This window comes from Ciconia boyciana, chromosome 1 (genome assembly GCF_034638445.1).
Source record: "Ciconia boyciana chromosome 1, ASM3463844v1, whole genome shotgun sequence".
NCBI classification, from domain to species: Eukaryota; Metazoa; Chordata; class Aves; order Ciconiiformes; family Ciconiidae; genus Ciconia; species Ciconia boyciana.
Window position 1 is genome coordinate 159302346 of NC_132934.1, and position 18389 is coordinate 159320734.

The 18389-nt window shown below is 40.6% G+C and overlaps 1 protein-coding gene across 3 annotated transcripts in view; it reads left to right on the forward strand.

Annotated features, from left to right (window-relative positions):
* Window positions 1-18389, forward strand: part of FGF14 (fibroblast growth factor 14) — a 411580-nt gene that overhangs the window by 266386 nt on the left and 126805 nt on the right. The window contains exon 1 of one of the 3 annotated variants that reach the window (XM_072853693.1): window positions 7704-7896. The exons of the other annotated variants lie outside the window; for them this stretch is intronic. Within the exon in view, the coding sequence (XP_072709794.1) occupies window positions 7704-7896 (193 nt within the window). Of the gene's footprint in view, window positions 1-7703; window positions 7897-18389 lie in introns of those variants that run through there. 3 annotated transcript variants of the gene reach the window in all.

Here is an 18389-nt window from a genome sequence, read left to right on the forward strand (position 1 = left end):
TTTTAGAAAACATTAGTTGTGTCTGAATCCCAGAGGAAGGGATGTTCCTTTATGAAAAATCGCAGAGGAGATCAAGGCTTACCCTTTGGATGAATGTGGCATTAGCCAGCATTGTTCTATAGCTACTTTTTCTCCCTTCAGAGACTTACCTTGTCCTGGTTAGTACCCAGAGAAATATTTTATTACCTTGCCTCTGGAACAAGAAAAGACCAGGATTTTAGGTTTCAGGGCTTTTTCTTTTCCTTGAAAATGTCTTCAAAATAGTATCAAATGGATTGCAAAACAAAAGTTACTTGAAAATAAATGGTAGAAGAATTGTAAACTAAGACAGATGACTATCAAAAAGTTCTTCTGCCATATTAATGACACTGCCTATTTTAGGTTAGATAGCAGAAGACTATTTTTTTCTAAATTATTTACCAGGGAATGTCCTTCATGCTTTCTTCCACCACGAAGTGGTATTGTGGATGTGTGTATATGTATGCATGCAAGTGCACAGACAGCCATGTTTCAATCCTTCCTGTCACTGGTGACAATCACTTTCTATACTTACAGGATTACTGGATGTATTTTGGGAGGAATCATCCTTCTGCTTCTCAAGCTAGTAATTTATGTATGTCTCAGCTCATCCTGCCTTTTCTGTTCAGCATTTTATTGTATTGGATATAATGTCCTTTTTCTCGTGGCTCTCTGTGGGACGACCAAAATCCAACACCTCCCTTGTTCTTAAAGTCCAGAAATATAACACATTTTTTCTCATTTTCATATGTTTCATATCAGTTCTGAGGAAAGCAAGAAACTCTTATGTAAAGATTTAAAATTAATATTTTGGAGGACTTTAGAAAAACACTGTCAGTAAGCTCAGGCTGTATAGTTTTTATCTATATGTATATATATAATGTATACAAAAAAGCATTTTATACTTGTATATTTTGTGTGTTGTGTGTGTGCACTGATATTATTTATTTCATTAACAAAAAGACTAAAGGATTTGATTCCTCTATGAAGACACCAGTTGGAAAGTGAACATCTAATGAACCAATAAATATTGTGATGTAATGTCAAAGTCTATGAAAAGAACAATCCCCTGTGTGTATGCTGGTAAACATTCCCCAAATCACTGTTATCCGTGGAGCTGATTTTTTTCCTTATAGTTTGAAATTTTCATATTGATGGCTACTTTTCTATAGACCATGGAGTTTTTTTCTAGAACTTGTGCAGCAAAAATCAATGTGTGTTTAGGATAATATTTGTGAAGATTCCAATCAAGAGACTGCTAGTAAGTTCATTGCAATCTCCTTAACTTTTTTTCTGTTCTAGGAGTAGGAAACCCTCACAGGAGAATATTGTCAAGCAGGTATAACAGCTTACATATTGTCATGTTCTGCCAGCTGTACTGACTCCAGAGGAAGTTCACTGTAGAGACCAAATTTTTCAGGAATGGCTTTCCTTTTGTTTCTGTAGAACAAAATTAAGCAGACTCACATTACAGAGACTTTCACTTACTTGGGAGAATAATAGCAAAGTATGTTGCATGTTTCAGAAGTCGGGCAAAACAGAAGAAAGTCCTGCTGTGGCTAGATAAGCAAATGCAACAGATGTTGTTTTAAGCTGTGTGTATGAGAAATTAATGAAGAAGCTCTCCACGCTGTATTTAGGTCTCTCAATCTTAAACTGCTCTGTGCATCTGTGTGGACTAGAGATGGGGGGGTTGTTTTTCTTTAACGAAAGTTGTTGTTCTGGCTTGTGTCATGGGAGGCTTGTCTGAAGCACTCTGGTGGCAGATCTTCTGCTATTAGTTTCAGTGGGAGGAAAATAAATGGCAATGTGTTTCTGTTGTTAGTAATTAAGAATCTCTCTTTAAGGGGACTATTTAATATTTAAAGTTAAAATCATATATATGTTGCTGCAGAAACCACAATGTATTTCATTTTTAATTACTTTTATGGATTTGTTGTGGAAAGTGATCTTGATTATTTTTTTGTCATTGTTGTTGTTAACTGTTGTTTAAAAGCAATAAGTTGGAGATAAGTTTTGGGCCTGGGCAAACTATCCTGGAGAGCCTCATATGATCTGTGTGCTGTTCAAATTGTCCTGTCAATCCAGCTGATTTCTTTTGTTCACCTGGTCTCAAAAGAAGTGGTATCAAAAGTAGAGGACAGATGATAGAGTGAAAACTAGGAAGTCATGAAAGATATCACAGGAGGTGTGCTAATAGTTAGGAGCTGTAATCGTGTGTCTTATCTTGCTGAAAGATCAATTGGTAAAAATAGCATAAAAATCTCCATTCACTTTTCTCTTCCCTGTTGAAGAATGAAGAGTTAGCCAATGGAACTGAAAATGAAACTCTAAGTAGGTAAAGTAGGTATTTTCCTTGACACAGCACTATTCATAAGACTCGTTACTACAGTATAATCAATACTAAATTTAAGGGAAGGAGGAAGGCAAAGTCAAAAAAAGAAAAAGCAAAACCAACCAATTTGAGAATTATGTAATTTCTAAAGAATAAGCCAATATCTATTCAGTGCTGTCATATTGGTCATCCACAAGACAATTTTTTTCAGTTCCCTAAATGACCTTGGATCCTTACTAGCGTAGAGGTACTCAGTCCTTCAAGCTGCAGACATATCCCAGGTAATGTGTGAAAGAAATGTCACCAGTCAATGCAGAACAAATATTGTACTAGCTAAGCCACTGGCTCTGAGCTGGTATAGTCATTCTTAGTTCTTTAGAGGTCATGTATATTATTGTTTACATTTTCATAGTTTTCTGCATAACCAGTCATTTAATGTAGGACTACCTTGCATGGGGGATTAATGTATTCTAGCATATACATTAATTGTGTTTTAGTGGTTCTTCTAGTAACTTGGATACATAAAGTCAAGTAAGTCCAAAGCCTGTGAAGAAGCTGGCTCAAATATGTGCAGTCCTTTAAACAACACACTTGAAGCTTACTTTTGTCTTATTTAAAACAATTCACTTGACCTGTTTAAACAATTGACTACATAGGACCTCCTATGTAGTCAATAAATTTTAGTAGGTATGAGTTTGGCTCCTTGAGTGCATCAGAATTTATAAACAAGTATTTTTTTCACTTCTCATGCATACCTTGCAATTGTTATGACTAAATTGGTACTTTTACCCCTAGAGTAGCCTTCCCAGTTTGAATGGAAGTTTAAGGAGTAAGGTATTACTCTGCAACTATGGCACACACCATCTTCAAAAAAAAAAAAAAAAAAAAGCCTTTTCAGGGACATGAAATGATCTTCAACTCTTTAGAGTCTGGAAGAACATCTAGATTCACAATACCTTACTAATGATTTCTAGAATATAGGAAAGGTTGACTTTACAGCATCATATTCTAGAGTATTTAACTGGACAAGCAAGCTGTGTGTGCCTACTGTTGGCAAGCAGGTGGAATAAAAACTTTACTAGAGCTCATGAAACTAAAACATGTTTTAGCAATGTAATAATCTGGCATTTTACACTTCTAGACAATCTCTGCTTGTAAGGACTTTGGGGTATTTTTCTTAGGGTTTGTTTTTATTTGTTTTGCTTTCAATATGAGGAATGGTTTCAGGATATGTGGGAGGAGAAAATGTGGGTGGAGTGTGTAGATGTGGGAACATACCTGTAGAAAGACATTTTTGTTTATATTGAAATGGTTTATGAAAGGGAAAACTCTGTAGAGTTTTCATGTCTGCATTGACCAAAAATGACTCTGTAGCTTGTAACTCTATCCAACCTAATGCAAAACATACAAGTGGAAAAAAGAGAACAAAAAAAAGAACACAGCTCTTAAACCATAAGGATGACATTTTTGATTCTGTAAATTTTGTAGCCTGTGGATCTAGGTTAGGATAGAATATAAAGCATAGCATCTCATTTTTCCAAATGGAAGCTGTTATAAAAGCATTTTATGTATCATTAGTACATGTATATACACAAATATTAATGGTGTATATTTTAATATTGAACTTTGATGGGTGAAAATAGCACATTGTAATATACACTTTAAATCAGACTAAATGGAATATGGTTTGTCCCCTGTAATACAGCAAAAAATAAATTTAAGGAAGAATAATGTTTCATACTCTAGTATATAATAAAGCAAGTATTTTGTGCTGTTGAATGCTTTCCTCTAAAATTCATTCAAGCAAGTAATTTTAAAGATTCTAAAACGTTTTTGTTTTAGAAAACTCCTGAAATCCATTATAAATTAGTAGTTAGAAATGAACAGATGGGAAAATAGAAAGTATTGAAAAATCCCTTCTCCCCCCCTCTTTTGCTTTTAATCGTTTGTTTTCATATCCAGAGTTTTGTTAATCAGAAGTAAAATTCTATTTTAATGTAGCAAATGTTATAACTAAGATATTTCCATTTGTCGTAAATCTTACACAGTTACTAGTCTTTAAGGTAGCCAATATGTCCATACTTCTACAATCCATCTGTTAGCAAAACCTTCTCTTTGACTAGAATTGCACACATTTTATCACAGGTTAAGACAGCAGATGGCTCTCTTGAGTTTTCTTTGCAAAACCTCAAGCTGTAAACAACTGCTCTGCATTTCTGAGATGCAAGTAGAAAGCTATTGTTTTTGATCTCTGGAGTAAGAAACACATTTTCTCTTGTCTATAGGAATACTGCCTATTTTCACCTTCGTTCTTTCCTTTCTTTGCCATCACCCCGAGCATCATATCATTGAGAAATGTCAGTGTATTTTGGCAAAGGCCCAGTATTTGAAGGAAACTACAGAAAAGGAACAACAGTAGTAGATAGTATATAGTGACTAGCATCATTGTATAATATAAAGAGGTCCCTCCAGCAAAAGGAGACGTGGAACCCACATCTTTTTGGAGAGGGTTTCTCATGCAAAAGTTAGGGCTGTATGTATTCCACTCCTAAATTCCTATTAAAATTAAAGATCGTGGAGGGTTGGGCTTTATTTCACTCTACTCCCTCTCATTCATTCCTTTGTTTGGAGCCAGGTCGAGCAGGACAGTTTGGGCTGTGTCCTGTCACCTCTTACGCCGATGGCAGAGGATGCCCCAGGGCCACACGCCCCCAGGCTCTGCTCGGCTGTCCATGGTGCTGAACGCAGAGACCGCCCCGGGCGCGGGCGGCCGGCACCGGCACCGGCACCGGCACCGGCACCGGCACCGGGATCGGGATCGGCACCGGCACCGGGACCGGGACCGGGGCGCGGGCCACGGACGTGGCCGGGACGGGGGCCCACTGGGGCGGCATTTGGAGGAGCGCTTCTGTCTTGAGGAGACTTAAGGAAGGCAACACCGTGTCTTGTCCGCTGCTGGGAAGTATGGAAAAGGGAAGCAGTATGCAAAACTACTACAGTGAATTTTAAATTAAAAAAAAAACCCAACCAAAAAACCAAACCCTCTCTGTCTAATTGCATTAGTTAAGGTAATTGTAACCGTTGTAAGGAAATTGCTGCTCTGTAAAAACTGCCAGACAGAAAATCCAATGCGAGTGTTTTAGCTGAATCTCTTTAGAGACACTTTTAAATAGAATTAAAATGTATTATCCAGATCCGATTGTGCAGGTTCTGCTCCTAGCTGGTCTGGTATTAGTACAAAATCCCTGTACAAGGGAGTTCCCACCATACACTTTTGCCCTCTGTATAGAAATAGCTCTTTGTAGATTAAAGGATTTAAGGAAATAATGGTCAATATCAGAGATGCTGAAGCCTCTGCTGAAGCAAGAACCTACTCTTACCTACAAGGTTCTGTATTGAAAAGCAGCAAATTATTCTGGATGGATATTTACACTTCAAAGCCTGTTTTTGTAAAGAGCCATCTAATAAGAAATTAGAGTATTCTGAAAACAGTATAAAAATTAGATATTTATTACATGATATTTCCCTGTGCGAGCATCTGCCCTTCCTTATAGGATAACTCTGCATTTTTTTTCTGTGTAGCTGCTGGCTTCCTTTTTCTACTTTCCTCTGGTTAGTAACAACTTCAGGAAGTTTCACCATTAGGCTGGCAGAAAGTAAATCCCAAAAAACATTGAGCCCTTATTTAAAAAGGGAGAAGACCCAACAGAAAAAGATGAAAGAAATGAGATGTCGTGTTTTACATGGTATTTATTATCTGCAGTGTATTGTAAACTCCTCGGGGCAGAGACTCCTTAGGCATTCTGCGTCTAGAGAGCTTGGCTGGTGCTTGCTCAAGGGCTCCAAGACATAGACTATGAAAAAAATTAAGAAAGAATTTTACATGGTGCTGGCGATCAATAAATCTACCTACTGCAGCTGTTTGTGGGTGCCCTATGGAATTCCTTCGGTACTTCTGAAACCTCAGAGATCAGTTCGTGTTCCGAGTTAAAAGTCTGCTGGTGCAGACTTTTCTCCCACAGAGCGCGTGTTGGTTTGGGCGGCAGGTCCCCTCAGCCTCGTAGCTGCGTTTCTTCCTCACGGCTCTAAAACCTTCGCATGCAGCAGAACCCCCTCTCCCGTCGGACTGCACCCCAGCCCCGTCCGTTCCCGGGGTGTGGGGCGGGGAGGGCAGACGGGTGCCCCTGCCCCGCTGCGGGCGGGCTGGCCGGCAGAGGGGCTGCCGCGGGGCGGGGTGCGCCTGGGCGGACCGCGGTTCCCCCTCACCCGCCTTCCTCTGCCCCCACAGCTTCCCTGGCCCGGGGACGGGGCCAGGTACCGGTGTCACCGCCGGGTGCGGCGGGGGGGCCGCCCGCGGGCAGGGCGGCAGGGGGCCGGTGACAGGGAGCTGGCGAGAGGGTGCGTGCGAGGGTGCCCCGGTGTGCCGGGGTGGGCGGCGGAGGGTGGGGGGGACCGTGCGCCCCTCCGGCAGCGCCCAGCGCCCTCCTCCCCCGCGGGGAGGGAGCCCCGCACGAAGCCATCCGGAAAGCTAAGGGGAGCAGAGGCAGCTGGCGGCGGATCCGCCGGGAACCCGCTGGTTCCCACCAGAAACCCGCAGCAGCGGCACCCCTTCCCTCCGCCCCTCGCCCCCTTTGCTTTATTCTCCTGCCTTTCCCCCGTCCCTTCTCCACCCCCTGCACCCTCGCCGCCCCTCGCCTTCGGGAGGACAGAAAAAGCTCCAGCGGTGCGTGCCTGTGTGTGTGTGTGTGCGTGCGTGCGTGTGTGTGTAGGGGAGGCTGGAGCGGGGTGGGACTGAAGAGCCGTGATTACAGCTCTCCCCGGAGAAGAAGATTGCTCTCTCCAGATGCTGATTTCTGAAGCACTTGGCAATCATCAGGCGGGAGCCTGGAAGAGGCGGCGGTAGCCGCCCCGGCCGCGGCGATGGCAGCGGCGGGCGAGCGGGCGGCGGCGAGGGGCTGAGGGGCAGCCCCGGGAGGCGACGCTGCCGGCCGGACCCGACCCGACCCGACCCGACCCGACCCGACCCAGCGCGGCTCTGTCCCGCGTCCCGCTCGCTCCGCTCCGCTGCGCGCCGCCAGCCCGCCCGCAGACAGCCGCCGCCCGAGCAGGTGCCCCTGCGCCGGGGCACGGCGGGAGGGGCGGCGGGGCACCCATGCGGTGACCCGCGGCGGCGGCAGCTCCCGCGGGCCGGAGGGAGGGGTGCCCCGCTGCAGCGGCCTCTCGGGCCGGAGGAGGCTCCCGCTCGCCCGCGCCCCCGGGCATGGGTCCCCGCCGGGGCTGAGCGCCCCGCCGCCGCCCTCCCCCCTGCCCGTCGCGGCGCCGGCCGGCGTGGGCGAGCCGGCGAGCAGCCATGGCAGCGGCCATCGCCAGCGGCTTGATCCGCCAGAAGCGGCAGGCGAGGGAGCAGCACTGGGACCGGCCCTCGGCCAGCAGGAGGCGGAACAGCCCCAGCAAGAACCGCGGGCTCTGCAACGGCAACCTGGTGGACATTTTCTCCAAGGTCCGCATCTTCGGGCTCAAGAAGCGGCGGTTGCGGCGCCAAGGTGCGTCCCTGTGGCCGGGCCCGCCCGGGGGGCTCCCGGGGGGGCGGGCGGGAGGGGCAACCTGTGGCGAGAAACTTCCCGGGCCGGGCGCCGCACGGCGGGAGGCGCCACCGCCGCCCCCGCTCCTGTCAGCGGGCGGCTGCCGGCTCCCTGTCAGCCCGCGAGGCGCTCGGCGGGCTGAGGGGCGCGGCCGCCCCGCCGAGCCTCGGTCGGGACCCCGGGGCCCGCCTTGCCGCCCGGCTGCCTGCGCTGGGCGGGCGCCTGCCTGCCTGCCTGCCTGCCTGCGCCGCCGCCCCGCCCGAGGCGTAGCGGCCGGCGGGCCCAGGCCGTCCTGGGGCTCAGGTGTCGGTCGCGGCAGGTGGGCTCCGGGGCAGGAAGGCCCTCGGGGGAGGCGACCCGCGTGGCGTGAGCCCTGCCCGTCGCCCCGCGTGTCCCTGTCTCGCCCGTGTTTTTCTTTAAAGGACAAAGAGCACACAGCGCGGAAAGCTTCTTAAGCGTCCGGTGGCTGGGAACCGTCACTCGCCCGTCCCTTCCTTGAGCTGCCCGCTTGGCTTTGGTAGGCGTAGGCTGGCCGTAGCGCAGGGCTCCCGCTGCCCAGTGACTTCCCAGTGGCCAAAGTGAGAGATAGGGCACAGCTGGCAGCTGTGGGGGTGCTGCGCTGCTTCCCTGTGGGTGCCCGGGTGTGGGTCTGTCTGCTCCCTGCCCAGCCCCAGATCAGGGCCGCTTCGTATAGACCAGCAAGTTTTGCAGGCAGTTCTTCTTCGGGGTAGATGGCCAGCAGTCAACCGAGATGACTAAAACTAGTACCGTGGTGATTGTATTTTATCAGTGCTTTGTATTAGAACCCTAGAAATAAAAGGAGTTAAATGATATTGCAAGGACTTCTCTGTTTTTTTGATTTTGTGGTATTCAACTCAATATTCATCAGCGTTCAGAAATGGTGATGACTTATTTTGTACTCGTCCTCAGGAAACAAGTACTTTTAGAACAAAAGGATTGTGTTACAAAGAGTGAAAAATGTTAAGCATCACTCAAAACGTGGCTAATATCTACCAGTCAATGGTAAAGTACAAGCCAGCCTCTGTTACATTAGAGAATGCCACCATGTGTTGTAGTTTGGTATGTATACTATAGCTCCTCTTTAGGTTGGGTTGGAAGATAATTTTAAGAAGCATAATCAGTGATCTGTCCTGATTGATCCTTCCTGCTTTTTTTCCATGCTTCATACTTGAAATAGCATAAATTGACAAAATCCATACAATTTTATATTTACGTGGCTTTTTTACCATAAGGATTATTTCTTGTAACTCCTAATGCAAGCTAAGTCTTGCCATTTTTAGACAGTACAGTGATATAGGGAAGATGAACAAGGACATGTCAGTGGCAAAATCTATGGTGGCTTATTTTTAGGCAGTCTGCATGTGTGCTTAAAAAGGCAGCTAGAGTACTTGGTTTATGATGGTGGATTTGTATACGTGATACTTGTTCATGAAAACAAGTTTAGGGGGATTTGCTAACTGAGCAATTGTTCTCAACCACCTGTGCAGTCTTATTTGGGGGAAAACTGTGTATTTGACTATATTATGGTTTGAGGAGGCGGTGACTGTCTCACAGCACCGAGATGCCAAACATTTTCTTAGGTAGGAAGGAGCTTTAAAGCGACTTCTGAACTCATCCTTTTTCATTCATTCATTTTTCATAAGGCAGTTTGTGACATTCTTGTATAAGAGAACTGGATTAGAATATAATTCAGCTGTTAACCCATACCACTGGTACAGGTGATTTCAGTAAGAATAATCAGAACAAGGGCTATTCATTAGTAAAGTCTGCAGCATCAGACCCCCGAGTTTATTTTCTCTACAAATCCTTCAAATGGAGACATGGTGATATTTATCTATTGATTTACATTAAGGTCTCAGAATTACTGCTCATCCATAAGAATCCCTGCTGAAAAAAATAGTATCGCGCCTTTTACTGTGTAGGTTCATGATGCGTGAAGTGATACATGGAGTACCTGTGGATTCAAAGTTGCATGCTATTTAGGAAGGAAAACGAAGAAACAATCAAGCAGAAGTCGTTACTTACACATCTTATGCAGAATAATTTGGAATGAATAATCATTTGGAAGAACACACATTTTATAAGGCTGAATGCTTTAGAATTACCTTATATGAGTTACAAAATGGACATTTATGAGAGTCTCTTTTTAGTTTTCCTAAACTGAGTTAAATGACCACTGAATTCTTCACTGACATCACACTGTCAAACCCATTAAAATAAGTCTTTGCCAAGCAAAATAGGACGCATTTCAAAAGATCTGTTGTCAGAAAGGTCCTATGGGATTCTGACAAATAAACCTTGTGTAAATGACATACAGAGTGTCATGAGAGCATTGTGAAAAATGAGCTAATTGAGATGTGACAAACCATCCGTAGCATTCTTGTACTATTCAATGGAAGAGTAGAAGTATATGTAAAATATTTGTTATGTAGAGCAGTAAAAGCTAGACTGTATTTCTCATGAAATAAAAAAGTGTTTTGCTTTGTACTTACATAGGAAAAATAGGTGTCTTCCCATCTTTGAAATAATCAGGCAGCAAAAACTAGTGATGCTGCTTTTTAAATTAAAAATATACATTTACTCTTGTACAAACATGTGTATGTGAATTAGATAAATGGATATGCACAATGTATGCACACCTACCAACATGTTAGCAAACTTCTGAAAATATTCTTTAGTTTTAAACTCTTCTTTAAAAATGCCTGTTAGTACTGTTCTTGTACAGTGGGATTTTTTGTGAACAAATGAAGTTATTATGAATACATAACATGCTAAAATCATATGTATCCCCAACTGAATATAAAATTTTTCTGTCATTGTGACTAATTTTCTGTTCATGGTTCTTCCTTTAGGGGCATACTAAAATATCAACAGAAGAGTATTTTGGGAGACTAACATTTAGGAAGGGTAAAATTAAAGATACATCCAGGAGCTCACTCAGGGTAAAGGGTAATATTTGTATTTTCTTATATAGTGGCTCTAATGATAGACACAATTGTAGTTTTAAACAGCTTTTCTAAAACTTTGATTAATGAATTAAACTGGCAAAGTGATTTCTGTGGGAGACTTGTCTGATAATCTACTGAGTGGATGAAACCATTTTCATTTACCAGTCAGCTTTGATTCATATGGTTTAGTATTATGATATTTCTAAATGTATTTCATCTTTATTTGATCCTGCCTGTCATCTGATGAAGAAATCACTCTCATTAATTTCTGGTTACCCATGAAGCTAAGATCTTGCCTGACACTGATGCCAGACATCAATCAATTTTGAATCATCCTGTCCTGGATTAGAGGTTGTTCAGTTATAATGGTTTAATTTACGTTAATATAATCACAAATGGCAGAATTGACAGGCAAGATTTTGAGTCTTCATGTGAATTAACCTTATATAACCTGGGGCTACCCAATAAAAAGAAGAAAACAAATGTCAGTTCTTCACCTCATGCAACTACAGTGTGCAGAGATTAAAAACGTATGCTTGTCACTAGTGCAAATTCAAACTTCTTAGCCTGTATTTTCATCTACATATCTAGCTTCTTTGCTAATCTGAAAAATTGTCATTTGGTTAATTAGGTCCCTTGAGAGTATTCTACTGGAAAATACTCAACATTTAAATGTATTAAAAACCAAGTGTGATGTTTACTGTTCCTGTGTGCTAATACCACATTAAAACTTCTAAATTTAGACATAGAGAGTATGAATTTTGGAATGACTTGGCCTCTGATTTTGTACATTAATGTTTATGAGAAAGAGAGACCTAGGGAACATGTTCAGAAAATGCACTGATTAGATTTTATTGCATCTACAAAGGTAATTTAATTCTCCAAAGTAAGCATTTTTGGAAAATTCCTCAGTATATCAGCTAATGTTTTGCGGCAGACGTGGGAGTGGCCCATAATCTCAGATGTAAGATAATTCCCCATATACGCAGTGCCTTAAGTAGTTTTTAGTTCTCCTACTTGTGGAATGATGTAAGTGGACCTGAAATGGAGATCTATGGACGCAGGTGTAGGTGCCTCGTTTCCCGAAGCTTAAGAAACCGCATGGAATCCCGATCAGTTAGCTCCAGCCTCAGATGATCTGGCTTGCTCAAAGTTTCAGCAGACCAAAACCTGTAGCTGCGCTTTCCTATGTGACTGTCCTCAGAATTAATTATTCTCGGCAGTTCACTAAAGCCCACAGCTGCTGCATTGTCTAGGTACAAGACCGTCTATTTTTCTGGGTGTTGAACTGATGTTGCTTATTCTTCACTACTTTTCTTCAAATGATATTGATTAACCCACAACCCTTTTGGAACTGTAAACCCAGTCTTAACAGTATATATATGAGATTTTTAATTTTTCAAAATTTTTCCTTCATTGCTGCTAAGCAGTTCAAAGGACTGCATGATCATCAAAAATTGAAAATGTGTAAATATGCTGTCTCTCATGTAAAATATTCTAAGCATATTTAAAAATTATTTTTGAACATGTGATTTGCTAGACTCAGTGTCAAGTTTTCTTTCCCGTGCATTCAGTATTTCACATAGACCCTGTGCTTGCTAAGGGAGGCTTTAAAAAGAAATGTACTAATGGCTGGAATGTAATTCTCTCCTTCCGAACTGGTCTTGGTGGCTCTAAAAGTGATTAATGAGATGTTTTTTGAGAGGAAATGGTGAAAAGTAACTTTAAAATGGTAACAATTTTAGGGACTATTGATTTTTAGAAATATCTTAAACATGGCTGATAGACTAGTGGGCATTTAACATACGTGTAGTACTGTACCGATGTTATTTCAGAATATCTCCTGTTTTAATGTAAAGCGAGTAGAAAAACTTAACTATACCCATTCTGTACCTTAAAATATTGTGCTAAAAGTAGAAATCAGATAAGTTCAGAGAGCAGTAAGCATTTTAACTTATGTTTTCTAAATAATCTAAGTTTGGTAATAGTTACAAGTTAAGATTTCTTTGAAATTTCTCAAAGACTTAATCGTTGTTTTGGCTTGAATTCATTGCTTGTTTTGTCTATAAAAGTACTGTGGTGTTTGAGGCTTTTTTGGTCAATTCTTTCTGCCTGATGAGCATTGGTTTACATTTATTACCTCAGGAAATGTGCATATCTGGAGGATATGCAAAATTGGAGCAACCCAAATTTCACTTTTCCTATATACAAACATTGCTTTTCACTATCTTCACTTGGTAACTGGAGATTTAACTCTTCATTAGCAAATGAACTCATCACTCTTGAGTGATCTTGCTGGATCTCCAAAGTTCAGGCAGTTTCTGTCCACATATAGTGATCTTTTTTTTAAGGTCCATCAGTTACTGTATCTATTAAATGCATGTAGAACTAAATTATCTGGTTAGTAGAGATATTAAGGGAGATTTCAGTATAGGTGGTTTCTGATTCATGGTGGTGTAGCGATAGAAATGTTATAGGAGAGGTCAGGTTTCTATACTGTATTTAAAGACAGAATTCTGTCTTTTAACAGTATCTATTAGTGGGTGTCATTTTTTCAGAGTATTTCAGTCTGTTGATTTGAATTAAGCTAAAATGAGTGCTTAAGACTCATTTTGAATAATGAATTTTCAAGTCAGTAGCTTATAAACAGCAGTAATTAATTTTAATATCGAGCTAACACTCAAAAAGTTTATTACAGAAAACTTTGCTGTTAAAGTCTTTTGATTTAGACTCTAAGAATAATTTAGAAATTTGAAGATTCACAAAACTGTGAGATTGGATACCCATTTTTCGTAATGAGTAAACGGAGGCCTATCTTGCTTGGTCGTATGTAAGCTCTTTTCTACTTTGGGCAACTATTAGAGTTAGTGATAGACAGGAAGATATACCCCAATGTCATGTACTCTTACTGTGCCATCAGCTTTTTCTGAAAACCTTTGAAACCGGTACATTTTTGTTCTCAAGAGTTATTAGTGCTAATTCAGATCTTACGCTCTGCCATACACTGAGTGGTGTGAAGATAGAAAGAATATATGATACTGCATTCCGTGGTAGAAGAGGATGAGAAAATTAGTAAAGCTCTGATTTTCTCTATTATGATCTAAAATCAGCAACCTGCTTTCATTGCATGTAGACCATAACATTTCTGTACGTTAGGGGTTTAGTTTTTCATTTCAATTATATAAATTAGATAACTTGATAAGATCAAGTTTAGATCTTCCAATATGTTTTCCTATGGGACTGAAAATGAGGGAACATACCCTTTCCTGGTGCCAAGAAAGAAACTAGCTGCTTTTGGTGCCAGGATTTAGGAATATATAATTGGATCAAGTTAGAGACAGGCAGGAGTTGAGTCCAGGGCTCTCAAGTTCTGATTCTGTGTTACAAACTATGGATGATTTCTGCATATCCTGAAATAGGTGATATTACTTAAATTTACATTTCTGTAAATAAATAAATATATAACCAAAGAAGGTGGAGAATTTTGGTATTTCAAAGGAAAGCTAAAATAAGATTGAAAGAAGTAAATAGTAAAAGGTTGATATAAAATTCAAATAGATGGACTATGTTGAAAAAAATACAGAAACCCTGTTCCCTCAAGGTTTTCAGGATCCCAGGTTGTTTTTGTTGCCATTTCATAAAATGGTGAGTACAAGCTAATAAACATGATATTGGTTGTTTCAGTAGATTTTCATAAATGAAGCTAGAGAAAGTTGACTGAAATTGGAATGCGAAGTATATCCTTTCTCTAGGATATAAAGTATAATCTCTAGGATGTAACTAAATTAAACAATTTAATTAAATCTGTGGTCTTGATTCTAATCCCTTGCCCAGGTGTAGAACTTTTGAAAGGCATTGGAGTTGCTGTGCTATAAAACTGCTGTAAATTGAACCAAGATTGGACTGCTGATTGGCAGTAATCAGCATAAATAAATGGTGGAATTCAGCATTTGTTTAAAATATTAAATCAAACATTTTATTTCATGTAAGAATAATTCAGTATTATGAATCACAAGCACACAGTCTTTTTCTCTCTGTAGAAGTTAATTTAAAAAAGAAGGTAAAAAGAAAAAGTCCTTCTCAATTAACTATCGTTTCCATTGCAAAGCCCGCCCTTTCTACTTTATTTTGCACACTCCAAGATGTATCCAGTACACTAAGTGTAGCTGCTGCTGCTTCTGTTTTGGTACTGTAAAGCCTGGCTCCAGAAAACATCTAGTTTTGGTTGCTAGACTATTTCCAGTGTTTTTGAAAAAATGCAAATGAGAGAAAGGAAGTAATGATTTTTTAAATTAGTCTCAATTTTCTAATGGTTCATTGTACAGGTAAACCTGAGTGGAATTTCATGTCCCAATGAAAAGGGACTTTTCAAGCCTCAGGGCAGTTTTGTTACTGAATTTCAAAGTCACTCAGCAAACAACAGATATGTCAGGCTTAAGAAAAGGTCAGCAGGTTTCTTTACAGTGGAGATTCTTGTGGAACTATGAACCTAGAGGTGGGAGCTGGTACCAGGGTCTCCCTTAATGCAGTAATGCATTATAGGTATTTCTAGTTTGGTTTTGATGAGAATTTGCACTCTGTAGTTCATGGATTATAGTTCATAACTGTTCCAAAATCTTGCAACATTTCCTGAGCGTTTAGTTGTTCACACACTTACTGCTGTACACATTGTGAATATCCCAGCTTAAACAGATGCTCCTCTCATTTTCATCTATGTAGCTTATGTATAACTGAGGCTTGAATTCCTCTACCTTAATTAGTGGTTTGTATCTCTTCATATGAAATTCTGATGAGTTGAAAAATTTACCACTGTAATCTGTATACCAGTGACTACGAAATAAATGAATTCTTAAACTTCATTGCTCTATTTTCTTCTTTCACTTTTCTTGCTGTGTAATCAGAACAGTTCCTTCTTTGTAATCAGAACAAATACACATGAAATGTGTAATATTTTGTTCCCAACAGCATTTTAAACTGTGTTATTTAAGCCAAAAAAAATAAGATTCCATCAACTATGGAATCTCTATGACACTAGAAAGAAACTTGCATGGTAGGAAGGGCTTTGCTGCAGCCTTTTGGGTTTTACCAAGGCTCCCCTTGTGTCCACTGCAAGTCTTGTCTTATCAGAGCTCTGGTCAGGCTTGTACCTGGAGGTCTACTTATGGCATCAGTCCTGAAGATTACCTATGCTTGCCCTCAAGCAAGTAGAGGTATGATTACAGGATGAACACCTAAGTATGGTTGTCTACCCCTTTTCTTGTGTAGGGACACACAAAAAATTAATAATGGATTCCTCCCGCTATTAGTTTCTTTTAATTATCTTATCAACTGTGTTGGATCATGACCGTGCCAAGAAGTAGAACTAATTATAAAATAACACGGGATACTTTAGAATTTTTTAACAGAAAACTGTTCCTGGGGTTGAAAAGTGGAGAGATTGATCCCTGCTGATGCAGGTACTCTGAAGAAATGCAAAGCTTTGTTGCTTCTAGTAAATATTATTGAACTTTGCTTGTGTATGTTTTAAGGATTTTAAAATATATATGTTCCTTCTTAGGAACTCATTAGAAAATTATTAATAGTGAACAATATACATCAGTTTTCACTGCCAAGCAAGTTATTTTTTTGTCTGAATAGCTTTATTTGGGCAATCAAGTTTTGTGTTTATCACAAACTCCAAAGAGAGTCTGGTGAACAGATGATTTATACCTTTTAATAAATATTAAAAAATGAAGACCGTAGTCTTAACTTCCTTACTAGCATAGTTTTGGCTTGCTTAAAATAACAGTCTGGATTCTGAGAACCTTTTCTTACTTAACTTTTTTTTCCACCTCCCTGTGAAGATGGTTTTAAGCAGAGATTAGTTTATGGCTGAACTCTTCCAGGCATTAGATTAGTAAATCCCACTTCATTATTGCTTCCAGTTATGTTTTAGTTGTCTGACAAAGTAGAAATAACTGTCATTCTAGTTCCTGTGTCCATAGACTTTTGCTAAAGTGAACGAGAGACCTGCTTCCACAGAGCCTCAGTAATGTTTTTTTTGTGGCAATATTTAAGGAAAAAGAGATAAAACTTTTTGAATTCCAGCTCTAAAGGTCAGATGTCCCCAAATTTGCAATTTCTGTACAAGTAAGAAATTTAGCATTTTAGCCCTTTTGTAGATGTAAATTTATTCATTAAATTCTGTTGTCTAAGTAGCTTATATGTGCTAAACAACTGTGAGGTTGTGATGTTACTACCCTAAAAACAGATCTTTTGATGTAATTCACATGATTCTGGAAATCTTTGTAAAATTGATATGTAATGCTCTGTATAAAAAGTATTCTGTTGTAACTTCTATGCAAAATGAGCAAAAAAAGTTATGCATGTAAATAAATCAAAATGAGTGGATGGCTCAGATTTATATAAATTATGGCATTTAGAAAACCCTGAATGTTACTAGTAAGCAGCCATCTTTCTTTGGAAACAATGACTATCACTGTAGAGATAAGATATGGGTCCAAACCACAGAAAGAAAGAAAAACTAAGCCATTCCCATTAGCCATACTCTCTAGTTCTCTACTTACAGGTAGGTCTATCAGCACTCTCAGACATTTTTTCCTCAAAAGTGTGTCTCTGTTAACAACAGAGAAACAAAGACTCATCAGGTTTTCCATACATTTAAAAGCTACTAAAATCAGTGTAGGTTAAGCCTGAATAATCTGGTTGTAGTTAAACTAATGTATGAATAGTCATTTATATCTCATTGTTGCGATGACAAAGTGGCAGGAAGTCCAATAGTCATCTCAGGGCCGCTTATCACATTCAGTACAAATCAATCAATCAATCAATCATCACCCTGTTTACCAAGGTTTTATGTTGCAAATGTAATGGTTGAAATGAACCGGTGGCATAAGCAAACATTTCTCTTGAATTACTGGGGTAGCTTTCTAGGTCATTGGATGTCAGTGGGCAGGTCCTATTCAAAGTTTGTCATGGATAAAGTCAAAAATTCAGGATCTGACTTACAAAAACTCTCCACTTGCAGAGCTCCAATAAGAGCAGCTAAAAAACCCCATGGTTTAAGCAGACTGAGTGGCACAAGTATGAGGAACATGGTGAATCTTATCTTAAAAAAATGTTTATGCTTAGAGGTTCTTAACTGTAATTTTGTCAGCTCATTACCAACTTCACACAGTATCGGTATTTTGGTTTTCACAGTTGGCATTTGTTTTAAATATAGGGAGGGATGTAAGGAAGATAAGCCTGCTTTCTACTCTTTGCTAACGAGTGTTTAGGTATAAGTAGTGTAAGGGTGGCGTATAAGTAGTTAAGGGAGGAATGCATTGCTAGTAAATTGCTGATGCTGTTATTCCAAAAACATTCACTGCACATTTTAGCTAAACTTCAGGCTTTTCAAAAAGAAAATCCAATCATGTTAAGGTGTGGAAAGGGTAAGTTGAATGCACCTGAGCAACCTGACTAGAGATGTAAGTACTTCTAGAT